Source organism: Eriocheir sinensis, chromosome 44 (assembly GCF_024679095.1).
Source record: "Eriocheir sinensis breed Jianghai 21 chromosome 44, ASM2467909v1, whole genome shotgun sequence".
NCBI lineage: Eukaryota > Metazoa > Arthropoda > Malacostraca > Decapoda > Varunidae > Eriocheir > Eriocheir sinensis.
In genome coordinates this window covers 7,121,171-7,146,623 of record NC_066552.1, presented here as the reverse complement: position 1 = coordinate 7,146,623, position 25,453 = coordinate 7,121,171, and the positions used below count along the sequence as shown (strand labels likewise).

At 42.1% G+C, this 25,453-nt stretch overlaps 1 protein-coding gene across 4 annotated transcripts in view; it reads left to right on the top strand.

Moving 5' to 3' along the window:
- LOC126980369 (osmotic avoidance abnormal protein 3-like) overlaps positions 1 to 25,453 on the top strand; it is an 87,642-nt gene that overhangs the window by 37,914 nt on the left and 24,275 nt on the right. For 3 of the 4 annotated variants that reach the window (XM_050830220.1, XM_050830221.1, XM_050830219.1), the window contains exons 7-16: positions 2,515 to 2,745; positions 3,386 to 3,525; positions 4,356 to 4,581; positions 9,120 to 9,313; positions 9,730 to 9,968; positions 10,898 to 10,942; positions 12,199 to 12,424; positions 15,263 to 15,388; positions 16,023 to 16,158; positions 18,642 to 18,901. In XM_050830220.1, coding sequence (XP_050686177.1) covers positions 2,515 to 2,745; positions 3,386 to 3,525; positions 4,356 to 4,581; positions 9,120 to 9,313; positions 9,730 to 9,968; positions 10,898 to 10,942; positions 12,199 to 12,424; positions 15,263 to 15,388; positions 16,023 to 16,158; positions 18,642 to 18,901 — 1,823 coding nt within the window. Of the gene's footprint in view, positions 1 to 2,514; positions 2,746 to 3,385; positions 3,526 to 4,355; positions 4,582 to 9,119; positions 9,314 to 9,729; positions 9,969 to 10,897; positions 10,943 to 12,198; positions 12,425 to 15,262; positions 15,389 to 16,022; positions 16,159 to 18,641; positions 18,902 to 19,704; positions 19,893 to 25,453 lie in introns of all 4 variants that reach the window. The other variant, XM_050830223.1, reaches the window with a different exon arrangement.

The window sequence follows — 25,453 nt, the reverse complement described above, 5'->3', positions numbered from 1 at the left end:
TTTTGGGTCGGAAATCGGCAAATATAAGAGGCTGTGTACGACAATCTGGCAACGTTGGTCTGAAGTGTTAATGTTAGTATTACAAGTATTAGCAGTCAGTATTAGAAATAGAAATTGCGTTCGTGTTAATATGTGTCAGTGTTTTTTCTGCCACTGTTTATCTTTCTATATGTGGTTTGTCTCTCTCATACACACACGCACACACAAACACTCGCATTCAAATAAACAATAATATACATTTAAATAACACTACCACCTCTTTTTTCCTTACCCTCTCACCTCTTCATCTTCCATTCCCCTTTCTTCTCCTCTTCCCTTCATTCAGAGAGACGGGAATTAACACACACCTCTCCTTCCTCTTACCTCTTTCCCCTCTCTTCTTCCTTCCCCTCACCTCCTTCTACCCTTCACCTCCTCCTTCTCACTCTCTCCTTCCCCTCACCTCCTCCTTCCCATCACCACCTCCTTCCCCTTTCCCTCTCCTCCTCCTCCTCCTCCTCCATTCCTCCCTCACGCAAGAACCCGATCATCTCCGCCTTTCACGAGTATTCCCTCAATTTTCTCCCTCACTTCCTTACATATATCACACTTTGTCGATCTCTTCCTCGCCTACAAATGTTAACGAAATGACGCTTGTTTTTCGCTGCTCTTTCTCGGATTGTTTTGCTGGTAACGATTTATTTTTGTGTATGTTTCTGAGTGAATCTGTCGTAGCATTTTTTAGGGGGGGGTTTCTGTTCCTACCCTTTCTTTCTGTCTGTCTGTCTGTCTGTCTGTCTGTATATCTCTTTCTTTTTTTCTTCTCTCTCTTTGTCTTCTTTTCTTTACTTCTTGTTTAATTTTTTTCTCTGTCTTTCTCTCACTGTTTTTCTGTCTTTACTTTTCTTTCATTTAATCTTTCTTCTTCTCTGTTCTCCTTTCTTTCTTTCCTTCTTTCTTTTTTTTATATTTCCTCTGTTATTGTTTATTTCTCTCAATGTTTTACTCTCTCTCTCTCTCTCTCTCTCTCTCTCTCTCTCTCTCTCTCTCTCTCTCTCGCCCAGTACCATTGATTGCTTGCATAATTCAGTCAGCGTCACCCAAGTGTGTACCTCCGAAGGTCGATTGGCATTTCGGGATCTTGTTCTGGTGGCCTTGAGAGGAGGAGGAGGAGGAGGAGGAGGAGGGGGAGGAGTAGAATAATGATGATGATGATGATGATGAGGAGGAGGAGGAGGAGGAGGAGGATGAGGAGGAGGAGGAGGAAGAAGAGCAGGAACAGGTGTTAATTTTTTTAATATGCGTGTTGGCGATGTCATGTTTGCTCTCTCTCTCTCTCTCTCTCTCTCTCTCTCTCTCTCTCTCTCTCTCTCTCTCTCTCTCTCTCTCTCTCTCTCTCTCTCTCTTCTACAAAACAAACATTACTCTCCTTCATTCCCTACAACTTCTCACATTCTCCTTCTCTTTCCGCAAACCCTTCTTTCCTTCCCTCCTTCCTTTCCTCTTATCCTTTCTTTCACTGACCTTTTAACTATACTCTCCTCCTCTAACCCTCTCTCCTCCTCTCCCCTCCTTTCTGCCTTAACCTTCCTATCTCTGTCTCCTTCTCTGTAACCTTTTCATCATCTCTTCTAGTAACCTTTCTCCGTCCTTCCTACTAACCTTTCTTCAGCGTCCCCACCTAACCTTTTCTTGGATTGACATTTACTCCCACAACGGCTTACACAATCCCATCTAACTGCGGCATCCAACACTAACTTATTTTTATCACTGACACCTCTTCCGTGGCACTAATTGAAAGTTATCACGAATCAATGTTCCCCTAACCATTACCTATACTTTGTCATTCACTAAGTTATTTTACCATTCACTACTTTTTACTTTCCGAAGGTGAACGAACTCATCAGTAACCTTTTCTGTAATTCTCCCTTCTAGTACAAACTTCTTTTGATTATCCCTCGGTAACCCTTTTCGTATTTCTTCCAACTACCAAAACAACTTTCTTTGCTAGTCCCCAAATAACTTTTCCTACAATTTTCTCGCATATATATTTTCCGCTTAAATAGCCTCTCAATATATTTTTTCATCATCTCTTCCACTAAATCCCCTTCTTTTACTAAACCCTAACGAATCATTCTTATCATCATCTCAAGGAAAATCTCTTGTTAACTCTCTACTAACCTTTCATCCAACCCTCCCCTCCACTAAACCCTTCTTTAACTTATCCCCTCCATTAACTTTTCTTCCAATCCTTCCCTTCCATTAAAAGCTTAAAACCACTAACAACCCTCTACTTACCATATTTCCATTTCTCTCTTCTAACCTTTCATCCAACCCTTCAGTCCACTAAACCCCTTTCTTTAACTTAACATTCCCTCTATTAACCTTTCTTCCAATTCTTCCCTTCCATTAAAAGCTGAAAACCACTAACAACCTCTACTTACCATGTTTCCTTTTCTCTCCTCCAACTCACTCTCTTCCTCCTTTCCGCTACCCCTCTTACCCATTCATTCCCGTAACTCCTCCTCCCCCCAGGCCTGTCGCAGCACCCGGTCCACAACACGAGCGAATGCGAAGAGCTCATGGACAGAGGCTGGAAAAATCGGTCCACGGGCGCCACTCTCATGAACGCTGACTCCTCGCGCTCCCATTCCATCTTCACCATAACTCTCGAGATGATGGCCACCACGGGGGAGTCTGACGCTATTCGAAGTGGCAAATTGAACCTCGTGGACTTGGCGGGGTCAGAGAGGCAGGCTAAGACAGGTAAGGTGGGGTTTTAACTCGTCCGCTGCGATTGGCATGGATTTGGCCTTTACTGGTAGCGTGGTTGCATATAGTCCCATGTCTTTCTCCTGTCTATCCCCTCCCAAAGTGCATGACTTTACATTTTTCTTCATTATATTGTAACAGCCACTTTTTGCTCCATTCCCGAAGCTTCGTTAGGTCTTCTTGTAGGAAATCCGCAGTCAACGGGTTAAATTTACGTGATGCAGGGGAATTTCAGGTTTAAAAAGGTGATATGCAAATAGGAGTTTCTATATACGTTAGTGGATGATTAGAACGAATTAAACAGATGCGTCCTTATTGCAATTACGTCTGAAATCTTGAAAATAATGGAGGTTTTATGAAACTGAGAAGCTGGAAAGATGGTATAAAACTAATTCTACGGAGCTGTCACGTTTAGGTTAAGTGATCTCTTGTAGTCTCTTTATATCCTTGTGTTATGCTTTTGTATTTGATGACGGATGATAAGGTGTGGCAAGGACTGACGTGAAAACTGGGCAAACTATAACAATAAATATGTATGTGTGTGTCTGTAAATTGGGCAAACAAACTGCTAATATATGAGTGTATGTGTGTTTATGTTCATCTTGTGTCACTCCCACCCTCTTCTCGCCTACAGGAGCGACCGGGGACAGGCTGAAGGAGGCCACGAAGATCAACCTGTCCCTGAGCGCCCTGGGGAACGTGATCTCCGCGCTGGTGGACGGCAAGAGCAAACACATCCCCTACAGAGACTCCAAGCTGACCAGGCTGCTGCAGGTGGGCGCGAGTTGCCTGTTGATTGACTTATTAATTGGATGACTGTCTAACTAACCGATGTATTGATTGACTGACAGTGAATGGTAGACTGGGTGATAGAGTGGCTGACTGACTGTAACTAACCGGCGTGTTGACTATATAACTGTCTGGGTGAATGATTGATTGACAGGGCGATAGAGTTGCTGACTGTCTAACTAATCGATGCATTGATTGACTGACTGAGTGAATGGTAGACTGGGTGATAGAGTGGCTGACTGACTGACTGTAACTAACCGGCGTGTTGACTATATAACTGTCTGGGTGAATGATTGATTGACAGGGCGATAGAGTTGCTGACTGTCTAACTAACCAGCGCATTGACTAACTGTCTGAGTGAATGATTGAGTGCCTCGGTAATAGAGTGGCTAATTGACTGGATAACTGAGAAATTGATTTATTGGATGGCTGAACCAGTAGGTGATTGATGGCTGACTGGTGGGACGGTCAAGTTCCTGATTGGATGACTAAAATATTGAGAAGATGACTGACAGAACCGTTGACTGACTGACTGACTAACTGAACTAATATAGATGGAGTTAGTAAACGAGTGAATGCTCAATCTCTCTTACAGTCTCGGCCTCAATCGAATTCAACTCATCTAGCAACTACGAACTCATCTTATTATTTTTTTTTACAGCAGAGGAGTCAGTTCAAGGGCATAAAAAGGTAACAAATGTGAAAAAAAACCCGCTACTCAGACTCAAATTCACACCTAATTCCATCAACTCCAAACCCCAATCGAACTCAGCCAAGGATTCGTCCACACACACATTCCTTTCCCTCTTCTTCAGGACTCCTTGGGCGGAAACACGAAGACGCTGATGGTCGCCTGTCTGAGCCCCGCCGACAACAACTACGACGAGACGCTGAGCACCCTGAGGTATGCCAACCGTGCCAAAAACATCAAGAACAAGCCCAAGATTAACGAGGACCCGAAGGACGCCATGCTGAGGGAGTACCAGGAGGAGATCAGGAAACTCAAGGAAATGCTGGAAAAACAAGGCCCCCAGGAAACCAGTAAGTGTTGTGAGGATGGAGGGAGGAGAAAGTGACCGAAGGAGGAGTAAGAGGAGGAGGAGGAGCGAAGGAGGGGAACCAAAGGGAGGGAAGAGGGGATTAGGAGGTGAAATGAGACGGGTATTGGGTAGAAATGATGTGATTCTTGGGTAATAAATGCGCTGGAAGATGTCATTTGGGAGTGACCGTGGATATTGGAGAAGTAGGCAGAGGAGGAGGAGGAGGAGGAGGAAGAAGAAGAGGAGGAGGAAGAAGAAGAAGAAGAGGAGGAGGAAGAAGAAGAGGAGGAGGAAGAAGAAGAAGAACAAGAGGAGGAAGAAGAACAAGAGGAGGAAGAGGAGGAGGAGGAGGAGTGGCTGGTGGAGGAAGAAGAGGAGAAAGAAAATAAGTAGGAAGAGTAGAATATGAAGCAAAGTAGCAAGAAGCACACCAGGAGGGGGAGGAAGAGGTGAAGGTTGACAAATAAGAAAAAAAAGGGATTAGGAAGAGGAAGAGAATACGAGGAAAACGTGGAGAAAAAAAACTGGGCAGAAAACGCTGGTTGTGAGCTGTAACTTGGAGGATGAGACCATGATAATGTGAACCCGTAAAAAAAGCGAAACAGAGGAGGAGGAAAAGAAAGCAAGGACACTGTTTAACCAAGAAAGACAAGAAAACAAAACAGAGACTCATTCAGCACGATTAGATCAACGGCCAACGACCTTTACCCATTAAGAAGAAAAAAGACAAAAAAACGAAACAAATCTAAAGGGAAAAACTAAAGGGCACCAAAATAGAAGAAAAAATGAATATAAGTGAAGATAAGAGGAAAGGAGAGGAGAGAAAAGAAGAGAAGAAAAGAGAAGAGAGGAAAAGAGAAGAAAAGAAAAGGAAGAGATGAGGAAATGAAAAGAGGAAATAAGAGAAGAGAAAACGAAGATCAGAGTAGAGAAGAAAAGAAAAAAATGAAGAGTAGAGAAAATGAAGAGAAGAGAAGACAGGAGAAACGATTAGAAGAAAAGAGAAGAGGAAAAAAATAGAAAAAATAGAAAGAAGAGAAAACGACACAGCAAAAGGATCTCTTACGTAACCCGGGGCGCGAGGAGGGTCAGGAGTCATCCATGTTGTTGCGTCATTTGTTTTGGAGGTGAACGACTGGTGGACATGCAGGTCACGTGACGCAATTACCGGGGCGACTAAGCCGTTATGAAATGGGTACCTGTAGGGGTGATTATGTCCATTAGTGTGATGGGGAGAAGATACGGGAGGGGGAGGGAGATTGGGAGAGGGTTAAAGTGAGGTTAGAAGGAAAATGAGGAGGATGGGAGGGATGGAAGATCTTAATGATATGGGAAGGAAGAGGAAGATAGGAGATGAAAGGTAAGAGGTTAATAAGGAAAATGGGAGGATAAACATGATAAGGATGATAAGGGGAGAGGTTAATAAGGAAGAAGAGAAATAGGAGGGGATGGATTGTGTGGAATGAGGGAGTGAAGATGGAGATGGAGGATGAAAGGGAAAAGATCAATAGGAAGGAGAAGAAAACATGGCAGGGAATAATAAAGTGAAGGGAGGAGGAGATAATGAGATGAAGAGGAGGTTAGTTGAAAGAGTAAGACGAAAGAATGCATAGAAGATAAGGCAATGAGATAGAGAAGGGGATGGTAGACTAGATAAGATGATAAGAGAATGAGAGGACAAAAAGAAAATAAGGATAGAAAAGAGGACGGATAAGGGAGAGAGTAAAAAAAAGTAAAGGATATGGGTTACGAGAGGCTAGAAATAACAGGTAGAAATATAAAAGGGGTAAGGGAACAAGGAAAGAGAGAAAGTAAAGTAAAAGAAAAGCATGAAACAGAAGGAAAAAGGGTGAAGGAGGAAGGTGAGAAAGAGAAAGAAATGAAGGGGAAAGGGCAGAGGGAGTAAGGAAGGTAGAAAAAAGAGTGTTATGGATGACTGGCTGGGTGAAGAGGGGAGGGATGACGGAGCTGAAACATTACATGGAGGTCGGTATGAGAGAAATGTTTGAGGACGATGGTGGGAGGGAAAGACGGGAAGGGGAAGAAAGTGATGGGGAGGGAGAAGAAAGGACGGGGGTAAGGAGAGATGGATAGGGAACAAAAAAAAAAGACTGATGAAAGGGAAAGGAAAGGGAGGAGGAGAGTGAGAGGATGATAAAGAGTGGTAAAGACGGAAAGAAAAGGGAAAAGGAAGACGAGGAATGGAGAGAAGAGAAAGGAAGGAAGGAGGAAAGGAACAGAGACTTGCGTGGTACCAAATGTGAGTTATTTTCACCCTCGGGACCTAATCGGATTTCCATGTAAACACACACACACACACACACACACACACACACACACACACACACACACACACACAGAACCCCCTCCCACCACACACACAAGCCCAACACTATGTCACAGGCAAAACAGTACACACAACTATGCCTCAATAATTCTAGAAAAAAAAATAGTCCTCCATTTAATATATCCCCTTTATTCTGACCCATGTCGCTTTGTCTCGTCAGGGAATGGATCTCGGGACTTGCGTGGGGGCGGAAAAGGTTTGTCTGAGTCTGCCCTGACAGTGTGCCGTTTTTTCTGCTTCCTCTCTAAACAAACACACACACGTACAGGGTTTTGCTGGTGTGTGTAGCGGCCAGGCGGTGTGGGGGTGCGCTTATGAGACTCCCCTCCCTGCCTTTTATTTTTTTTACTTACTAATTGTATATACTTTTGATTTTTTGTTTTGAGAGTGTACAGAAAACGCAGGGACATTTTCTCTATTCTCTCAGCATTTAAAAACAATCGATTATCTTGTGCTTATTTTTTCGTTCTTTTGTTTCAGTCTTCTGGTTGTACTTTACATCTTGTGTGCTCATGTTTATATTTGAAAGACAATTTTCTTCTCAGGTTTAAAAACTTTTCTTGTATATATTCTACGTGAGCCCATTTTTTTGTTTGATAATTTTTAATCATAAATTTACGATACTATCTATTCTAAGTATGCCTGCCAATTAAGCTCAACTCTTGTTTATCCTGTCCTAAGCCCTATCAGCTACCTATCTACTTTTTCCTAATTATACTTAAAAATATTCCTTCACATGATTTCGCTTCCTTTGTTTCAGTGACAGTAAACTTTGCTTTACTTTTTTCTTTTCATTAATAGTAACGTTTGTCTGTGACGGGTAAAACGACGCATGAGTACAGGTAGTTAGCGATCCTGGCGAGCTTCTCTGTACATAGAAATAGTGCGCTCCTTACCTATAGTCTTCCAAATATGTTGAGGCCGGTCAGGTGTAGGCTCCCACGGGTCCTTTCCTCCCCTCTGCTCTGCCACACAGTCCCAACACCTATCTCTTCCTCTCATATGTAAGCTAAAGGTAACATATGAGAGGAAAAAATAGGTGTTGGGACTGTGTGGCAGAGCAGAGGGGAGAAATGGACCCGCGGGAGCCAACGCCAAAACGGACTCGACAATTTGTTTTCACTATAGTGTGTTGGTTTGGTGGTGTGGTGAGTCATGGCGCTGAGGTGCAATGGCGCGTTAGTTAGTGTACTAATCCTTCTTCCCTCGCAGTGACCAGAGGGATGTTTCCTTCAGGTAGTCTCTCTATTCCTAGACAGTGTTTGATTTAATACTATTGTTCATAGATTTGTTGCTTGAGGCTAAAGTAGAGACTTGCATTATAATAGTTCGATTATTACTATTATTATTATTACTACTACTACTAAAAATAATAATAATAATAATAATAATAATAATGATAATGATAATAATAATAATAATAATAATAATAATAATATGTATTATGTATGTGTGTGTGTATTATTATGTATTATTATTATTATTATTATTATTATTATTATTATGTGTGTGTGTGTGTGTGTGTGTGTGTGTGTGTGTATTATTATTATTATTATTATTATTATTATTATTATTGCTGCTCCAATAATTACTGACAATCATCCAAAAATTTTATGGATCATTCTTTTTTTGTAATTACGAGTAAACGACCAATATTCCATCAAGCAATACAAACTTCAACACAAGTCACTGAGCCACGCCTTACAGGAGCACAAACCTTTCTCAACGCGGGAAGCAACAGAAATACTAGAAAACACACACCAGTGACACCACACACACTCTTCAAAGAGAAAAATACCATGCATCACAACAGTCCTTTTAATTTTCTCTCAACCGCTCTCTGTATGTCTGCCTATCCCTCTCTCTCTTCCTATCTCTCTATATAACCCCACTCTATCTGTCTAACTCTTTCTTGCCGTGAACACACACACTTCACCTCACACTCTTTATCAATATATCTGTCCAACTTTCCTACGACCAACAAACTCATTCTTCATCTCGTAGCCAAACTATCTGACTCTCTCTTGCGGTAAATAAACACACGACCTAGCAATATCTGCCTACCAATCTATCTATCTGGCAATCTATCTGTCAGCGCACTCTTCACCTACACCTCCATCTGTCAAGCCATCCATCTACCTAACTTCTTCTTGTGGCCGATCAACACACATTACACACTCTCCACCTCGCAGTTGTGTCAGTGGCGCCGGACGAGAGTGTTCTTCAGGAGGAGCGGGAGAAGGTGCGGCGCGAGTATGAGGAGAGGATGCAGAGGATGAAGGAGGAGATGCAGGCGGAGCAGCAGAACAACGCCCTGCTGCAGGCCAACATGGAGAACCTGAAGAAGCAGTACGAGGGGAAGGTGCAGGAGATACAGCAGAGGGAGGTGAGTCATGGGGAGGGAGGGAGGGATGGGAGGGAGAAAGGAAAGAAGGAAGGAAGGAAGGAAGGAAAGAGGGGAGGTAGAGAGGATGAGAGGGAGGGAAGGAGGGAGGAAAGGAGAAAGAAGGGGTTGGTGAGGGGGAGAGATAGGTGTGCTGAGGAGGGAGGGAGGGAGAGAGAGGGATAAATAGATCGATAGATGTAAATATAGATCGATAAAAAAAGATAATGAAAGAGAGAGAGAGAGAGAGAGAGAGATGTTTAAACAAGCACGCACACAGAAAAAAAATATGAATAACAAAAGTTGAGAAAAAAACTGAAACACACAACAATAAATAAAAATAACTAAATAAATAAAAACAAATAATCACGAATTATAATCAGGAATCACATAAACACTAAAAACCTCAACACCAACAGGTACATCAGCAGCAGCAGCAGCAACAACAGGTCTTCGTCCAACAACAACAACAGCAACAACAGCAACAACAACAGCAGCAACAGCAACAGCAAAAGAACATCGAGGACGAGTATGTCTACGAGGACGACTTCGAGGAGGAGAGTCAGCCGGCGGGGGAGTCCGAGGTGGCTCAAGGACCGGCGGGCGGGGCCTTCAGGACGATACCCAAGTCTGCGATGTCCACGGTGCCCTCTGCCCCGTGAGTGTTGCGTGAGGTTGTGTTAGGGAGGGCTAAGTAAGGCTGGGTAAGATCGGGCCGGGCTAGATTATGGATGGGTTGTTGGACTCGGCAGGGTCAGGGCTGGTTAACATGAAATGGGGTTAGGGTTTCTTGTGAAGGGTTGTGTAAGGTTGGGCTGGGTTAGGTTGTGTTGGTTAGATTGACTGGGATGGGTTAGGGCTGGTTAAAGTTGGAATAGGTTAAGGTTTGTTGGGAAGGGTTGTGTAGGAGAGGGCTGGGCAAGGATGGGCAAGACCGGGCTGGGTTGGGTTAGGTTAGGCCAAGGTTGGACTAGGTTTGGTTTGATGTGGTTAGGCTTGAGGTGGGTTAGATTAGGGTTAGTTATGGTTGGACTGGGTTATATTAAGTTTGGATTGGTTTGGTTAGAATTGAGTTGGGTTTGGTTAGGTTAGGGATAATTAGGTTTGAGTTAGGTTTGGTTAGGGTTGATATAGATTTGGATAGGGTTGGTTTGGTGTGGGTGGGGTTGAATAGATTTGGTTAGGGTTGAGTAGCGTTGGGTTGGTATTTATGTGAGTTGCTTTGTGTTGCGTGGTGTGTTCGACTGGGTGGGGTTAAATTCGGTTGTGTTGTCTTGTGTTGTCTGGTGTTTGCTGTGTGTTGTGCTCCATTGGGTTGGTTGGGTTGAGTCGTGTTCTTTAGAGTAGTGCCATATGCTGTTCTGCCGTGTTGTGATCTTTTTTTTTTGGGGAGGGGAGTTATGTCTAAATAAATGCTCGCTTCTCGGAAACATGTCATATAAAACTTATCGACTCAGTTAATCCAATTTGTCGCCCTTTTTCCGCACAATTCTCGGAAGCCAGGAGCGAATTTTCATGGATTCGCTCACTCGGTCCGCCACCCAGCAACATTTTCATAGCTGTTCATGTTCTTTTTTTTCCCCTTAGCCCGGCGGAGATGATGAACACGATGCAGAAGGAAGCGCTCAAGAGGTATGACTTTAACATTCGTCTTAATTCTTCGTCTTTCCTTTTCGCTTCCGGTTCGTGTTGACTTTTCTTGATCATAAAGCGTCTTTCCAGATTTTCGTCAAACTTCCCTCTTTCCTTTTTTTTTTTAGATTTCCAAAAGTTATTACACACATTTATCTTGAGGAATATGTTCAATAAATTTTCACCTCATCGAATTTGACTTTTTTCCTTTTCCTTTAGTTAGACTCTTCTTCTAGACTGTCTATATTAACCATTTGTCTATCTGTCTGTCTGATTATATACTCATCTTTATATCTCTGTCTATTTGTCTATCTATATCTGTCTATTTATCTATCTATTTATCTATATATCAAACTTTTGTATTATTTCCATTCATAATTTCCATATTCCCTCAAATCCTCGCTATTCCTCTTTTACCATAATTTTCCTGCATCTTTTATTCATGGCTCCATATTTTTCTTTAAATTTCCTCGAAGCTTCCCTCCATAACTCATCTCCTTCCCTCCCCCTCATCTCCACCACCCGGCATCTCCTTTTCTCTCAATTTCTTTCCAAAATTTATCTTCTCTTATTTTTCTCTCTCTCCTCCCATCAGTCACTTCCCTCCTTCCTTTCTGAATTTATCCCTCCCTCTCTCTCCCTCTCTCTCTGACTCATTTCATTTTACGCCAAGATTTTTCGGTCATCTCTCTCTCTCTCTCTCTCTCTCTCTCTCTCTCTCTCTCTCTCTCTCTCTCTCTCTCTCTCTCTCTCTCTCTCTCTCTCTCTCTCTCTCTCTCTCTCTCTCCTTTTAAACTTTTTCTTAAATTGTCTTTTCACTTCACTCTGTTCATCTATCGAGTTCTTTTAATTGACAACATGCTCCTGTTCTGTATTCTTTTTCCTTGCATTCATCATTCCCTCCTATCTCTTCTATCATCCTATCACTCCCTCATATCTTCAAACGCTTATCTATTTGTACATTCCTGTCTCAAATTTATTCTCTTACTTCTCTCTCTCTCTCTCTCTCTCTCTCTCTCTCTCTCTCTCTCTCTCTCTCTCTCTCTCTCTCTCTCTCTCTCTCTCTCTCTCTCTCTCTCTCTCTCTCTCTCTCTCTCTCTCTCTCACTCCCTTCTCTCACTCTCTTCTCACTTCTTTCCCTTACTCCCTTATCCCATCCCTTCCCTCACTCCCTCATCTCATTCCACACCCTCACTCCCTTCTCTCATTTCTTTCTGTACTTCCTTCCCTTACTCCCTTCTCTCTCTCTCCCACAGACTGAAGGAGCTGCAGCAACAGATGGTGGGCGGGGAAAAGTCACAAGACACGGAGCTCAAGGCGAAGAGGAACAAGCGTAAGAAGAACATGGAGAAGCGAAAGAAGATCCTGAGCGAGGCGCTGAAGAACGTGGACGACGAGGATGGCGTTATGCTGAAGGTGTACGACGACATTCACGAAGAGTTGAAGGTCAAAACGGAGCTGGCCAAGAGGCAGAAAATAAAGGTGAGAGGTTGAAGTGGAAACAGGATGAAGAAGAATGAATTTTGGGTTTGAAATAAGAGACAGAAGAGAAAGGTGGAGCTTGTGTAAGTGTCCCAAGTAGGAAGGTGGTACAGAAGGATGGTTTTAGGTTTGATATAAAAGACGGAAGGGAAAAGTGAAGCCGATTCAAGTGTCTAAAGGGGAATTGGGTGAGAGGTTGGGTCAAGCGCCGAAATATGAAATGAGAGAAGCGTCTAAGTGGGAGAAGGAGATGAATTTCTGGGATGAGTTTTGACTTGAAAAAAACTGACAAAGTAAAGGTGAAGTTGGACCAAGTGAATGAAGTGAAAATGGGATGTAGAAGAATGATTTTAGGTTTGAAATAAGAGACAGAAGAGAAAGGTGGATGTGGGGTAAGTGAAAAAAATTGACAACGTAATGGTGAAGTTGGACCAAGTGTATGAAGTGAAAATGGGATGAAGAAGAATGATTTTAGGTTTGAAATAAGAGACAGGAGAGAAATGTGGATGTGGGGTAAGTGAAAAAAATTGACAACGTAATGGTGAAGTTGGACCAAGTGTATGAAGTGAAAATGGGATGTAGAAGAATGATTTTAGGTTTGAAATAAGAGACAGAAGAGAAAGATGGAGCTTATGTAAGTGTACCAAGTAGGAGTGTGATACAGAAGGATGGTTTTAGGTCACCGTTGCCAGATTATCGTACTCGGAGCATCACATTTTCCTCCTCCTCACCCATAAAGGTCACCAGGAAACAACAATAAGCAACCATTTTGACGATAACTACAAATATATCTCGTTTTTGGGGCCAAGGAGACAGTTTTTTGGGGGTTGGAACTCGGGAAATATGAGAGACTGAGTGCGACTGTCTGGCAACGTTGCTTTAGGTTTGATGTAAAAGACGGAAGGGAAAAATGAAGCCGAGTCAAGTGTCTGAAGGGGAAATGGGGTAGAGAGATGACGTTAGGTTTGAAATAGAAAACAGAAGGAGAATGTGAAAGTGAGTCGAGTCTAACGATGGAAAGTGTAAATAATGAGTAACTTTAAAGCTTAGCATCACGCACTAAATAAAAGAAAAAAATAGATATAATTTTAGCTCCGTAGTAAGTGACGAGTTAGGTTAAACGGTTATTTCTAAGTGAGCCAAAAAGGGAAAATTATCAGAGGAGATTGGCATACGAAAAAAAAAAATAGAGTAGGTAAGTGACCAGACGCTTCAAACTCCACATCACGCAGGGAGTCAAGGCAGAAAAAAAACAAAGGTAGATCGATTGCCTTGGGGTCTCATAAAGGGGAGAGATAAGGCGGGCAAAATAATGAAGCGCTCGGTCATCACTCCTCGCAAGATATGGGACAAAAAAAGGTCATTATATCTACACTTTACTGGCCTCCCCCTCTGATGATATTGACGGCCGCTGACTGGTTCCCCGCCGGCCACAGAGACCCTTAGTTCCGTGACGTTCTGGTAATCGGATTATGCACGACTCCTTGACGGTTTTGCTACGCGGAAGAGAAAAACAATATAAAGAGCAAATATAACATGACAGAATAGTTAAAGAAAAGCAACTGCACCAACATTTATATAAAGACACGTAAACTAACTAAAATATCAAATGTTCCGTAGAGTGATCGTATTAAAGAAACGTGTGTAATATATAAGATGAACAAAAAGCAAATAAACAAAATATTCACCGCACGACACCTCTCCTCCCGAAATTGACCTCTCTTTTTGGCCACTCCTCTGTACTCTATTCAGGAGCAGTAAGTAGCGGGCTTTTTTTTCATTATTGTTTTCTTTTTTGTTTACGCCCTTGAACTGTCTGCTTTGCTATAAAAATTTTTTTATCAAAATATCAAATGTACTTACTAATGAAAAAAAGCAACTATCTGAATATGAAAAAAAAAGACAAACGGATATGATTAACACGAGAAAACACCGAAACCCCCCCCACAAACATTTACATATCAAAGAAATCAAGTAAACTATCATATGCACTGAATTATGAAATACCAAAAAAAAAGAACCAAATAAGAAAGCAAAAAATCAAGGTGAAAACAAACGCATATAAGTAAAGAGTAAACGGGAACTTTCGTCTCAAGTTTTTCTATTTTTCTTCACTCCTTCCCTCGTTGGTGTAAGTTGCGTTAATTCCCTGCGATCCCCAAGAGCTCGCCGCGGAGAAAGCAGAGAGGACGGCGGCGCCACTCCCTGAAGTCCCCTGTTGTCTGTGGCGCTGTTCCTGGATAGCTGGGTGCTGCGGGGAACCAGAGCCACGTCACCACACACACTCTTACTACTGTTATATATTATGTTTTCTTCTCCCTCTGCGATACCCATTCTTCTACTTTTTCTTGTCAGTCTTCTTTTTTCTTTTGTCCTACTTCGTCCTCCTTTTCTTCCTTCTTTTTCTTATTCGTCTTCGCTTTTTTCATTTTTTTCCTTTTTTCTTTTGCTTTTTTTTATATTTTTCTTCTTGTTACTTTTCCTTCTTTTCCTATTTTCTATTTCACATCATTTTCCTTCTTCATATTAATTTCCTTTTTCATATTAATTTCCTTCTTTAATTTTTCTTTTTACTCTCTTCTTCTTTACTCTCTCCTTCTTTACTCTCTTCTTCTTTACTCTCTTCTTCTTTACTCTCTCCTTCTTTACTCTCTCCTTCTTTACTCTCTCCTTCTTTACTCTCTTCTTCTTTACTCTCTTCTTCTTTACTCTCTCTTTTTCTTTTTCTTTTTTTTCTTCTTCTTCCCTTTCTCCTCTTTTTTTTTCTTCATTATTCTCTTCTCTCCTGACCTGCCCCAACCCCGTGACCTCTCCTGACCTGACCTAACCCTCCCACAGATCAAGTCGATGGACCAGGAGATCCAGGACCTCACCTCAGAGTTCCAGGAGGAGCGAACAGACTACCTTGAGACCATTAGGCGGCAGGAGCAACAGGTGAAGCTGCTCACGGGAATACTAGAGAAGGTGAGGCGCGGCAGGTGTTTGTCCAGGTGTTGTGAGATAGTGGGTTAATTAAGGGGGGGGGGGGGTGCTTGTCTGTGCCTGTCTTTGTCTCGTGTGTTTGTTTGCTTTTTTTATCTTTTTTTTCCTCTCTCAAGACCTTATCGTTTTTATCTTATCTGTCACATCTTCATTCCATTCACTCCTCTCTCTCTCTCTCTCTCTCTCTCTCTCTCTCTCTCTCTCTCTCTCTCTCTCTCTCTCTCCCTTTCGGTTCACCTTTTCTTCACTCTCTCTCCTTTAGTTTCACCTTTTCCTTCCTTCTATACCATCCCTTTCTTTGCCTAATTTTATCTCTGCTATCTGATTTTGTTCTTCAATGACTTAGCTGTCTCTCCTTTGCATCTTTCCCATTTTATCGCTCGTATTTCCTTTACTTCTTATAGTACTCGCTCTGTCCTTTACATCTAACACTTTCTCTACATATCTTTTAACTTCCTACGTCTCCTTTTTTCCTTACCTTTACTTCCTCTTTCCTTACCATAAAAACTCTCTTCCTCTCTCTGCAACAGTACGATCCCTGCCGAAGTCCCTCCCTCTTTCTCTCCCTGCTAAACTGACCCTTTTACCCTCTCTCTCTCCCTCCCTCCGTGCATAGATCCAGCCCACCATCAGGAGGGATTGTAACTACAGCAACATCGACGCCATTAAGAAGGAGGCGCTGTGGGACGACGAGTACCAGCGGTGGAAATTGCCGGACCTGCAGCTCGTCAAGACCAAGCTTCCGCCCGCAGGTGTGTGTGTGTGTGTGTGTGTGTGTGTGTGTGTGTGTGTGTGTGTGTGTGTGTATATATGTGTGCGTGCGTGCGTGCGTGCGTGTGTGTGTGTGTGTGTGTGTGTGTGTGTGTGTGTGTGTGTGTGTGTGTGTGTGTGTGTGTGTGTGTGTGTGTGTGTGTGTGTTTTACTTAATGCCAAAATTATTTACAGTTTCCTATTGCCTATGATATAAGAACGAAATACAGAATACAAAAGAAAAACTAAACAAAATATATCAAAACATCCATAACCTGCTGCTCCATCCAAGAGAACAGTTATGCCAAAAATTATTCTCCTAAATATTTCTTTTGAACCATGAATGCCACGTAAACAGGACAAACACGCCACTGTTATGAATCCATTTGAGCTTCCATTTGCTTATTGTTTTTCATTTGTGTGTAAACCGCATAAATTTGGGTGATGTTTATGTGTTGAATAATCGCGAGCTTAATGGTCATTGCTTTGTACATATGTGGTTAATGTGTGCGTGTGTGTGTGTATGTATGTGTGTGCGTCTGTGTGTGCGTGTGTAGTTGTTTATACAGTTGGTTGCACACACATACGTATACAGTTTCTAGAAGTAGATTTAGACCAGAAAGTATTTGGGTAACTTGAATTATTGCTACACTTTCTTCTCTGTCTGTCTATGTCTGTCTGTCTGTCCGTGTCCGTTTGTACCTCTTTGTGTGTGTATGTGCCTGTTATTCTATGTTTTTTTCTGGTTTGTCTTTTCGCTAAGTTCTGCTTCAATGTCTGTTTGTCTCATCTACTTGCTCATGATCTTTGAGTCGCGTATTTTGTTCACTTATCATTTTTTAATCTGTTTTTCTTTTAACTTTTCTTTTGTTTTGTTTTTCTGTAACTTTTTTCCTTTCCTAATTTTTCTGAAACTCGTCCTAACTGTCGTTCAATTTTTCTCTCTGTCGTCATGTCTATTTATCAATCTTTCTTTATTTCTTTGTTTCCATTTTTCTGTTTCTTTGTTTCTTTTCTATGTTTGTCTGTCTCCGTCTCCGTCTCTCTCTCTCTCTCTCTCTCTCTCTCTCTCTCTCTCTCTCTCTCTCTCTCTCTCTCTCTCTCGTAGCAACACTGCAAGTGGGTGTAGTAAGGCTTTTGTTCCGTGCGTGTGGCGGTGTTTAGTGTTGGCGGAGGACGCGCCATGACCATCGTCCCTCCGCGGCCACCAGTGTACGGCCGCCGCTGGAGGGGCGAGGCGACACCCGGAGGCACTGGCGGGCGATGGTAGACTCTCAGAGGAAGGTTATGGTATGGTGGCCGTCAATGATCAGAAGAAAAGGTTTATAATTAGTGAAGATTGAGTCAGTTGATTACTTACGCCAAATCAAAAATGTATTGTATATTTCCAATAAGTTTGCCTCTTTTTATATTACTGGATTAATAGTTCCCTTGGTTCTTTTGTGAGAAAAAAAGTTTCTTTAATCAAAAACAGCTGCCGTTTGTTATACAAGCATATGCACAACATATGAATATGTAAAGCCAATCTCCAGTTGCCAACTATAACTAATGAATCAATAAGCATTTTTGTTTTTCGCATTGCATCGCAATCTCCGACAACGCTGAGAACCGAACATTTGCGAATATCAGTAAATGCTTGGTCGACGGAACGTTGCGCTAACATCGTGTATCGAATTTGTATTTTAACAACCCGTTCACGACCATGTTGACTCTGGCGCCCTTAGCGAAGTCAGGTCAGACTGATTGTGCCTCCTGCGGGTGCCACCTCGCTCTCCGCCGGGCCCTCTCTTCATAGCATTCTCGGTGTGAGGCGGGCAACTCTCCTCCCCCCACACCCTCCTGGCCCTGGTGGGGGACACTGCCGGCACTTTCCTCCCACACACGACCCAACACTGCTCTGACGCGCCGCTGTGTTCAGGGCGTGAATACAGACCCTCGATGCTCATACATTTCATCTCTAAGAAAATACTCACGCATTCCATATCGTTTGTAGGACCTTTATATAAAATATATAAATTAGTCAGCTTAAAAATATATGTGGCCAATAAAAACACCTTTTGCTTCTGTTCAAAAGAACAGATGACAAAAATATGTCTGCCTATGTGACAACCATCCCTGCGCTGCTTGCCCTAAAAGGATATTGCGTACAAGAAAACTTTATGACACAAATTTTAGTTACAAACGCTTCCACTAGCTCGAAACTTGATCATAGATCAGAAGTCGAAAATACAAATATCAATAAATAAACACTCCTCTTTGTCGAAACAATTAATGACGAAATTCAACTTTGTGTCCAAAACGTGAAAATATCGAGAGTTAAGCTGTGGTCTCTCCCACCCGGGCCGGCGAGTCACCTCCCCTTCCCAGCCACACTGCGGGACGGGCGGCGGGCGTCCACACCCTCACCCATCCTCACCCGCCACTCTCACCACGGCGCCATCCTGACCTGTCTCTCGCATGTCGCCTTTCCTCTCCACACTTGCAGGCCCCACCTCCATCCCCATCACCAGCACCTCCAATCAGCCTGACTCCCTCGTCAACAAGTACAACGAAACACAAAACCTGGGCCTCAGCCTCAACAACGGTAGCCTCAACAACAGCAACAACAACATCGACCTCAACGGCAGTCTCAACTCGAGTCAGACGGCTGATAACCGTATCCAGCCCGGCGCTCGATTCCCTTCCCAAACGGCGCCGGCGAGACTCGGAATGTGGGACGATGAGGACGATGACAACATTCTAAAGGTTCTACTCACTTTGCATGCCACGAAGTACAGAGAGAGAGAGAGAGGGAGAGTGAAAGAAAGATAACTCAGTCATAGGCCCCTAAACCAGGAATCTTCTCACATGCATCGCCTTAAACCAGACCCGATGAAACGGAAGGAGAGCTAAGAATAGAACAAGATGAGTTTCCGCTTAAAGCTTCGCACCGCTACCATAGAAAACCTTAGCACGCCTTGGCACAGAAAACGTGACAGAGATGCCTATTGATGTCACAGCCGCCTGCATGGCCCACACGCTGGCATGCTAGACCGCACTTTGCATGACTCACGTTTGGCACTCCGCACCTGCCGCCTACCTGTGCACTGCCCGCAACACCTGATGCGTGTGTTACCTGAGTGTTGAGTGCTAGTGTTGCTTAACTATCACCCGAATGTTTCTTTCACGTGATTTCTTAACCTGCTGATCAACAGGTGGTAAGTGAAGGAGACTAGAGGTGGGAAGAGCTACTGTTTTCTTCTCCTCTCTCTCTCGTTTATCTAACACATACACGAAGCTAATAAAACCCAGGTAGAATGAAGCAGGAACGGGATATGAAACACTTTCCTTCCACGTTCTTTACCTATCTTGATTTTGAGTGTGTGTGTGTGTGCTAGTGTGTGTGCGTGTGTGTGTGTACTTGTGTTTGTGTGTGTGTGTGTGTGTGTGTGTGTGTGTGTGTGTGTGTGTGTGTGTGTGTGTGTGTGTGTGTGTGTGTGTGAAATCCGCCCCAGAGATCCTACACAACACACAAAGGAGACGCCACTATTTCCCAGGGTATTCTACAGGAATTCAGCGAGCCATCCGGGTTTGCCACGCCTTTAACTCGAAAACGGGACCCAGATTATCCTCGTCCCTGCCGGAAAGCGAAATGACCACGCCGCAGGGGGACAACGACGAGGGTGAAGAGGAGGAGGAGGAGGAGGAGGAACTGCGGCTACTGAGTGCGGAGGACAAGACGGAACCCTATTTGCAGGTTGATTGACTGGTGATGAGTGGAGTTGATGATTGGTGATTGGTGGTGGTGATGTAAACAGATTAGTGAGTTTATAGATGTGTATGTTAGAAAGGTATTTGGTGGTGAGGTGATTCGTGAAGGTTAATGATACGTGTGTTAGGGAGAAATGGTTGTGGTGGTAATTTGTGAGGTTAATGATATATGTGTTAGGAAGGATTTGGTGTTGATGGTGATTTGTGAGGTTATAAATGTGTGTGTTAGGAGAGCAATGGTGGTGATGGTAATGATAGTTGATGTTTGTGGTGAACATGGTTACGGTGTTAGGTGATTGTGGTGGTGGTGATGTGTGGGTTAGGGAAGATTAGGTAGTGATTGTAGTGATGGTTGTGGTAGTGATACATGCGGAGTAGTGAGATATGGTGACCGTGTTAAGTGATTGTGGTGGTGGTGATATGTGTGTTAGGGAAGATTAGGTAGTGATGGTAATGATGGTTGTGGTAGTGATGCATGAGGTGTGGTGACATGGTGATGGTGTTGAAGGTTTGTGACAGTGGTGGTGGTGGTGGTGGTGGTGGATGTTGTGCAGTGGAGTGTGTTGCATGGTTCTGATTGGTGTTGAAAAATAACCGGATGACTGTGTTGCTGGTGTGGCTGAGGATAATTAAGTCAACAAGGGAGTTAATTGCCATGACGATCAGCAGCACCGCCAACAACAATCCAGAACACACAAGCAAAACAACAACAAAAAACACTAACAATAACAGCCAACAACAATCCAGAACACACAAGCAAAACAACAACAACAAAACAATAACAATAATAGCTAACAACAATCCAGAACACACAAGCAAAACAACAACAAAAAAACAATAACAATAACAGCTAACAACAATCCAGAACACACAAGCAAAACAACAACAAAACAATAACAATAACAGCCAACAACAATCCAGAACATACATGCAAAACAACAAAAAAAAACAATAACAATAACAACCAACAACAACCCAGAACACACAAGCAAAACAACAACAAAAAAACAATAACAATAACAACCAACAACAACCCAGAACACACAAGCAAAACAACAAAAAAACAATAACAATAACAACCAACAACCATCCAGAACACACAAGCAAAACAACAACAAAAAAACAATAACAATAACAGCTAACAACAATCCAGAACACACAAGCAAAACAACAACAAAACAATAACAATAACAGCCAACAACAATCCAGAACACACAAGCAAAACAACAACAACAAAACAATAACAATAACAGCTAACAACAATCCAGAACAACAAAAAACACCAAAAAATCATCCATAACACAAACAAAACAACAAATAAACAACAAAAATCAAGAAAAACGACAATAACAACAGTAATAACAAAAAAGGCAAATGCAATAAAAACTAAATTAAAAAAAACACGAAGAAAAAAGTCGAAAACAGAATTACAGAAGTGAAGACGAATACATTAACTCCATTCATCATAAAAAAAAAAACATTAGAGAAACGATTAATGAAAAACGAAATATCTGAGAACAACAACAATGACATCAACAAGAACAAAAAAAAAAAAAAAGTGAATATACCTTAAACAATTTTTCGCTCTTACAATCAACATTTTTCCAGATACCTAAAATGTTTACAAAAAAGAACAATACATTAAACTACGAAGCCGGTAACGAGATAAGAGTACGAAGAAATGGATGTGCAAAATTCACACACCCACAAAGAAATAATGAAAAAAAAAAAAACCCAAAAAACCCACAATAGAGCAAAAGAATAAACCCGAAGTCAAAGGAGCGTTTCTGGGTAATGAAAAAAAAAAATGAATGTAAACTTGTCACACAGAAACAGTTGAATCGTGCGTCAGTGACCATGACAAGTACCCCCACCCCCTTCTCTCTCTCTCTCTCTCTCTCTCTCTCTCTCTCTCTCTCTCTCTCTCTCTCTCTCTCTCTCTCTCTCTCTCTCTCTCTCTCTCTCTCTCTCTCTCTCTCTCTCTCTAATCGCCCCATTGTACCCTTCCCTCCTTCCACTTTGCACTTTCCATAAAACACTTATATTCGTATTGACAGATTTGACTTCTTGCCGCATTGTCTCTGCTATTCTTTCCTTTTGTCTTTATTTTCCTTGTCTTTTTCTCTTTCCTTCCTTTTTTCTTTCAATTTCTTTCTCTATATTTTTCTCTCCTCCCCTCTTTCTTTCTTGTCCGGCGTTTCTTGTCTTTTTTTCTTCTTTTTTTTCTTTTTTTTTCTTTCTTTCTTTCTTTCCTTCCGTCCCTGCATTATTCATTCACTCATTCATTCCTCTGTTAATTAATTTATTCCATCCTTCTCTTACCTACTCCCTTCTTCCTTTCTTCCTCTCTTTATTCCTTCCTTCTTTTCTCTCGTTGATTGCTTTCTCTCTTCCTTCGTTTTACTTGTACACTCTCTTTCTTGTTTTTCTTTACATTTTCTCCTTCCTTCCTTCCTTCATTCATTCATTCATTCATTTATTCATTACTCTCTCTCTCTCTCTCTCTCTCTCTCTCTCTCTCTCTCTCTCTCTCTCTCTCAGGAGCAGAAGCAGGCGGAAAGAGAGGAAAGGGGGGTGAGGGGGGAAGAGGAGACTTTGCTATAATACCTGAAAACTTGCCATTGGAACCGCCAGACACCTAATGGCCCATACGAATTTGGGAACCATTTTCGGGAGGGTCTGAACGGCTTGAGACATAAACTTGAAGCCACTGTGAAGCGCATCGGAAGGGCAGGAAGGGAAGGGCTGTAAGAAGGGAAGGAGACAAGGGAAAGAGAAGGAAAGGAAACGCAAGCAAGAAGGGAGGAATGGCAGGAAGGGAAGGGCTGTGAAATGGGAAGGAGACAAGGAAAGGACACGAAAAAAAGGAGGAAGAAAGGGCAGAAGAGGGAAAGGAGTGTTGCATCAGGAGCGAGAAAAGGAAGAATAGGAGACAAAAAATAGAAAGGAAGATAGTTGAAGGAAAGGGGGAGAAAGAAAATGGATAGAAAGAAAGAAAAGAAAGGAGAGAAGGATCAAAGAAAAAAAGAGTAGGAAAGGAATAGATGGGATAGAAAGGGGAAAAGGAAAATGAGAAGAAAGGAATGAACAGAGAAAACGAAGAGAGAAAGGAAAGAGGAAGGGAGAAAGGGAGGAATTAAATATTTAGAGTAGGAGGAAGGCAAGGAAAGGAGGAGAGAAAGCATGTCCAGCAGTTGACTGAAGAAGGGACATAGGAAGGCGGTAGAGGGAAGGAAAAACGGAGAAGTGGATTATAGAAGGAGGAAAGGAAATGAGAATACGTGAATAGCAGGAGAATGAGGAAGGAGAATATGGGGTAAAGAAGGAAGGAAGGAGAGATGTGAAGGAAGGAGGAAGCATAGGACGGAAAAAGAAATGAAAAAAAAACATGTGAACCAATAAAAGTGAGAATAGAAAATGATGTTATAGTGGAGAGAAAATGGAGGAATAAGGACGGGGAAAGAGGAAGGAAGGAAGGAAGGAAGAGAGAACACATGTGGAGCATTAGGAGTGAGGGAAAAAAAAAGGATGAAGCAGAGAAGGAAGGAGAGAGAGAGAGGGAGAGAAAGGGGAAGTGACGGTGGAAGGAAGGAGGAAAGGAGGAGGAAGGAAGGAAGGAAGGAGGGAAGAGAGAAAACATGTGAAGCAGAAGGAAGGAAGAGGGGGAGGAGGAGGTAGAGGTCGTGGTGGTGGTGGTTAGCTTGCAAGGTTAAACTGTTTCTAGACTTGTAATGGAGAGATTGTTTTAATTAACCTGTTTTCGGTGTATTTCTGCAACTTAACCCTATCCGATCCGAGGAGGACCAGATCTGGCCTCCCCTCAGGCACTTCGATCAAAACGGTACATCTTTTTTTCTTATCAACTCTATAAGAAAAAAGTCATACAGAAAAGCGCAGAAAATACCCAAGATTTAAAGCATCAAATATCTTTTACTTGTCATTCTCAACTAAGAAAACAACTTTAACATCGCTGGTTTTATGCCTTTCCAGAAACACATGTAGCAAAAAGTGTTGAAATACGTATCGGTTGAATTTCCCAAACAAAATACTTCAGAAACTTTCCCCGGAACGTTATTTAAAAGCGGAGAACACACAGACAATTCTTTTTGGATTTATCTATTATTGAAAGTAAATAGGGGTGACCGCACTAAAAATGACATAAATAAGTGACGTGACTAAAACAGACGGATCAAAGAGCATTTACCATGAGTTTGAAGGGGATTACGAAGGTGCTACAGAGTTACACCTGGCAATACGCGTGTGCTGAAAAAATAAAACAGAAAATGGAAGTGTAAATATTATGCCCAACGAAAATGAAAGCGTAAAATTTATGGCCTCAGGAAGATGACACACACTTACACATGAAGATACACGCGTGGAAAATAGATAAAAAATGAATAATATAAATGAATGGCTAAATAAAAGAGAAAAGGAAGGAAAGCGTAAAATTTATATCTCCATAAAAATGCCACATAGTTACACACGAAGACATACGTGTGGAAGAAGTAAATAAATAAACAAATAAATAAAGAAATGAAATAAATAAAAATAATAAAACAAACAGAAACGAGGTAGAAAAGTGTAAAAGTGATACTGCCACTAAAATGCAACACACACATGATATACACTAAAAAAAAAAAAAAATGAAGTAAAATACATAAATAAAATAAATAATAAAAAATCTAAATAAACAGAAATGAGGTAGAAAAAGACAGACATTTACTCCTAAAGATACGTATGCAACAACAACAACAACAACAACAACAACAATGAAAAAAAAAAAATAAAAATAAATAAAATAGAAGCAGAAAAAAGGTACAAAAGTGAAAAAAAACGTACCTTCACCAAAACACCAGTGAGTAAAAAGTGCGAGGAGGAGAAGCAGCTAACGACGGGTACGGACGCGCGCGCTCCTAAAAAAGACAAAAAAAGTAGAAAAAATGGTTCGGTAAAAGTGATCTTAAAACGTAAAGCGAACGAGAAAAGTTGAGACTGCGGGATCACCTTATTTGGCTTAACTTTGACCGCCATAACCGTGAGAGCGAGTTCACTACACTCACATACACATACACACACGCACACGCACACACACACACACACACACACACACACACACACACACACACACACACACACATCCTAACACACACTGGTAAATTCTTCGTTGTCCTCCTCCTCCTCCTGTTTCTCCTCTTCTCCTTTTCTTCATTCTTCGTTCTCCTCCTCCTTTTCCTCCTCCTCCTTTCCTCCTATTCTCCTTTTCTTTATTTTTCGTTCTCTTTCTCCTCCTTTTCTTCATTATTCGTTCTCCTCCTCCTTTTCCTCCCCCTGTTCCTCCTTTTCTTCATTCTTCGTTCTCCTCCTCCTTTTCCTCCCCCTGTTCCTCCTTTTCTTCATTCTTCGTTCTCCTCCTCCTTCACCTCCTTTTCCTCTTATTCTTCATTTCTTCCATTTTTTTCCTCTTTCTTCTCTTCCTTTTTTCTTCAACTTTTGTTTTCATTATCTTTTTTCCTCTCTCTCTCTCTCTCTCTCTCTCTCTCTCTCTCT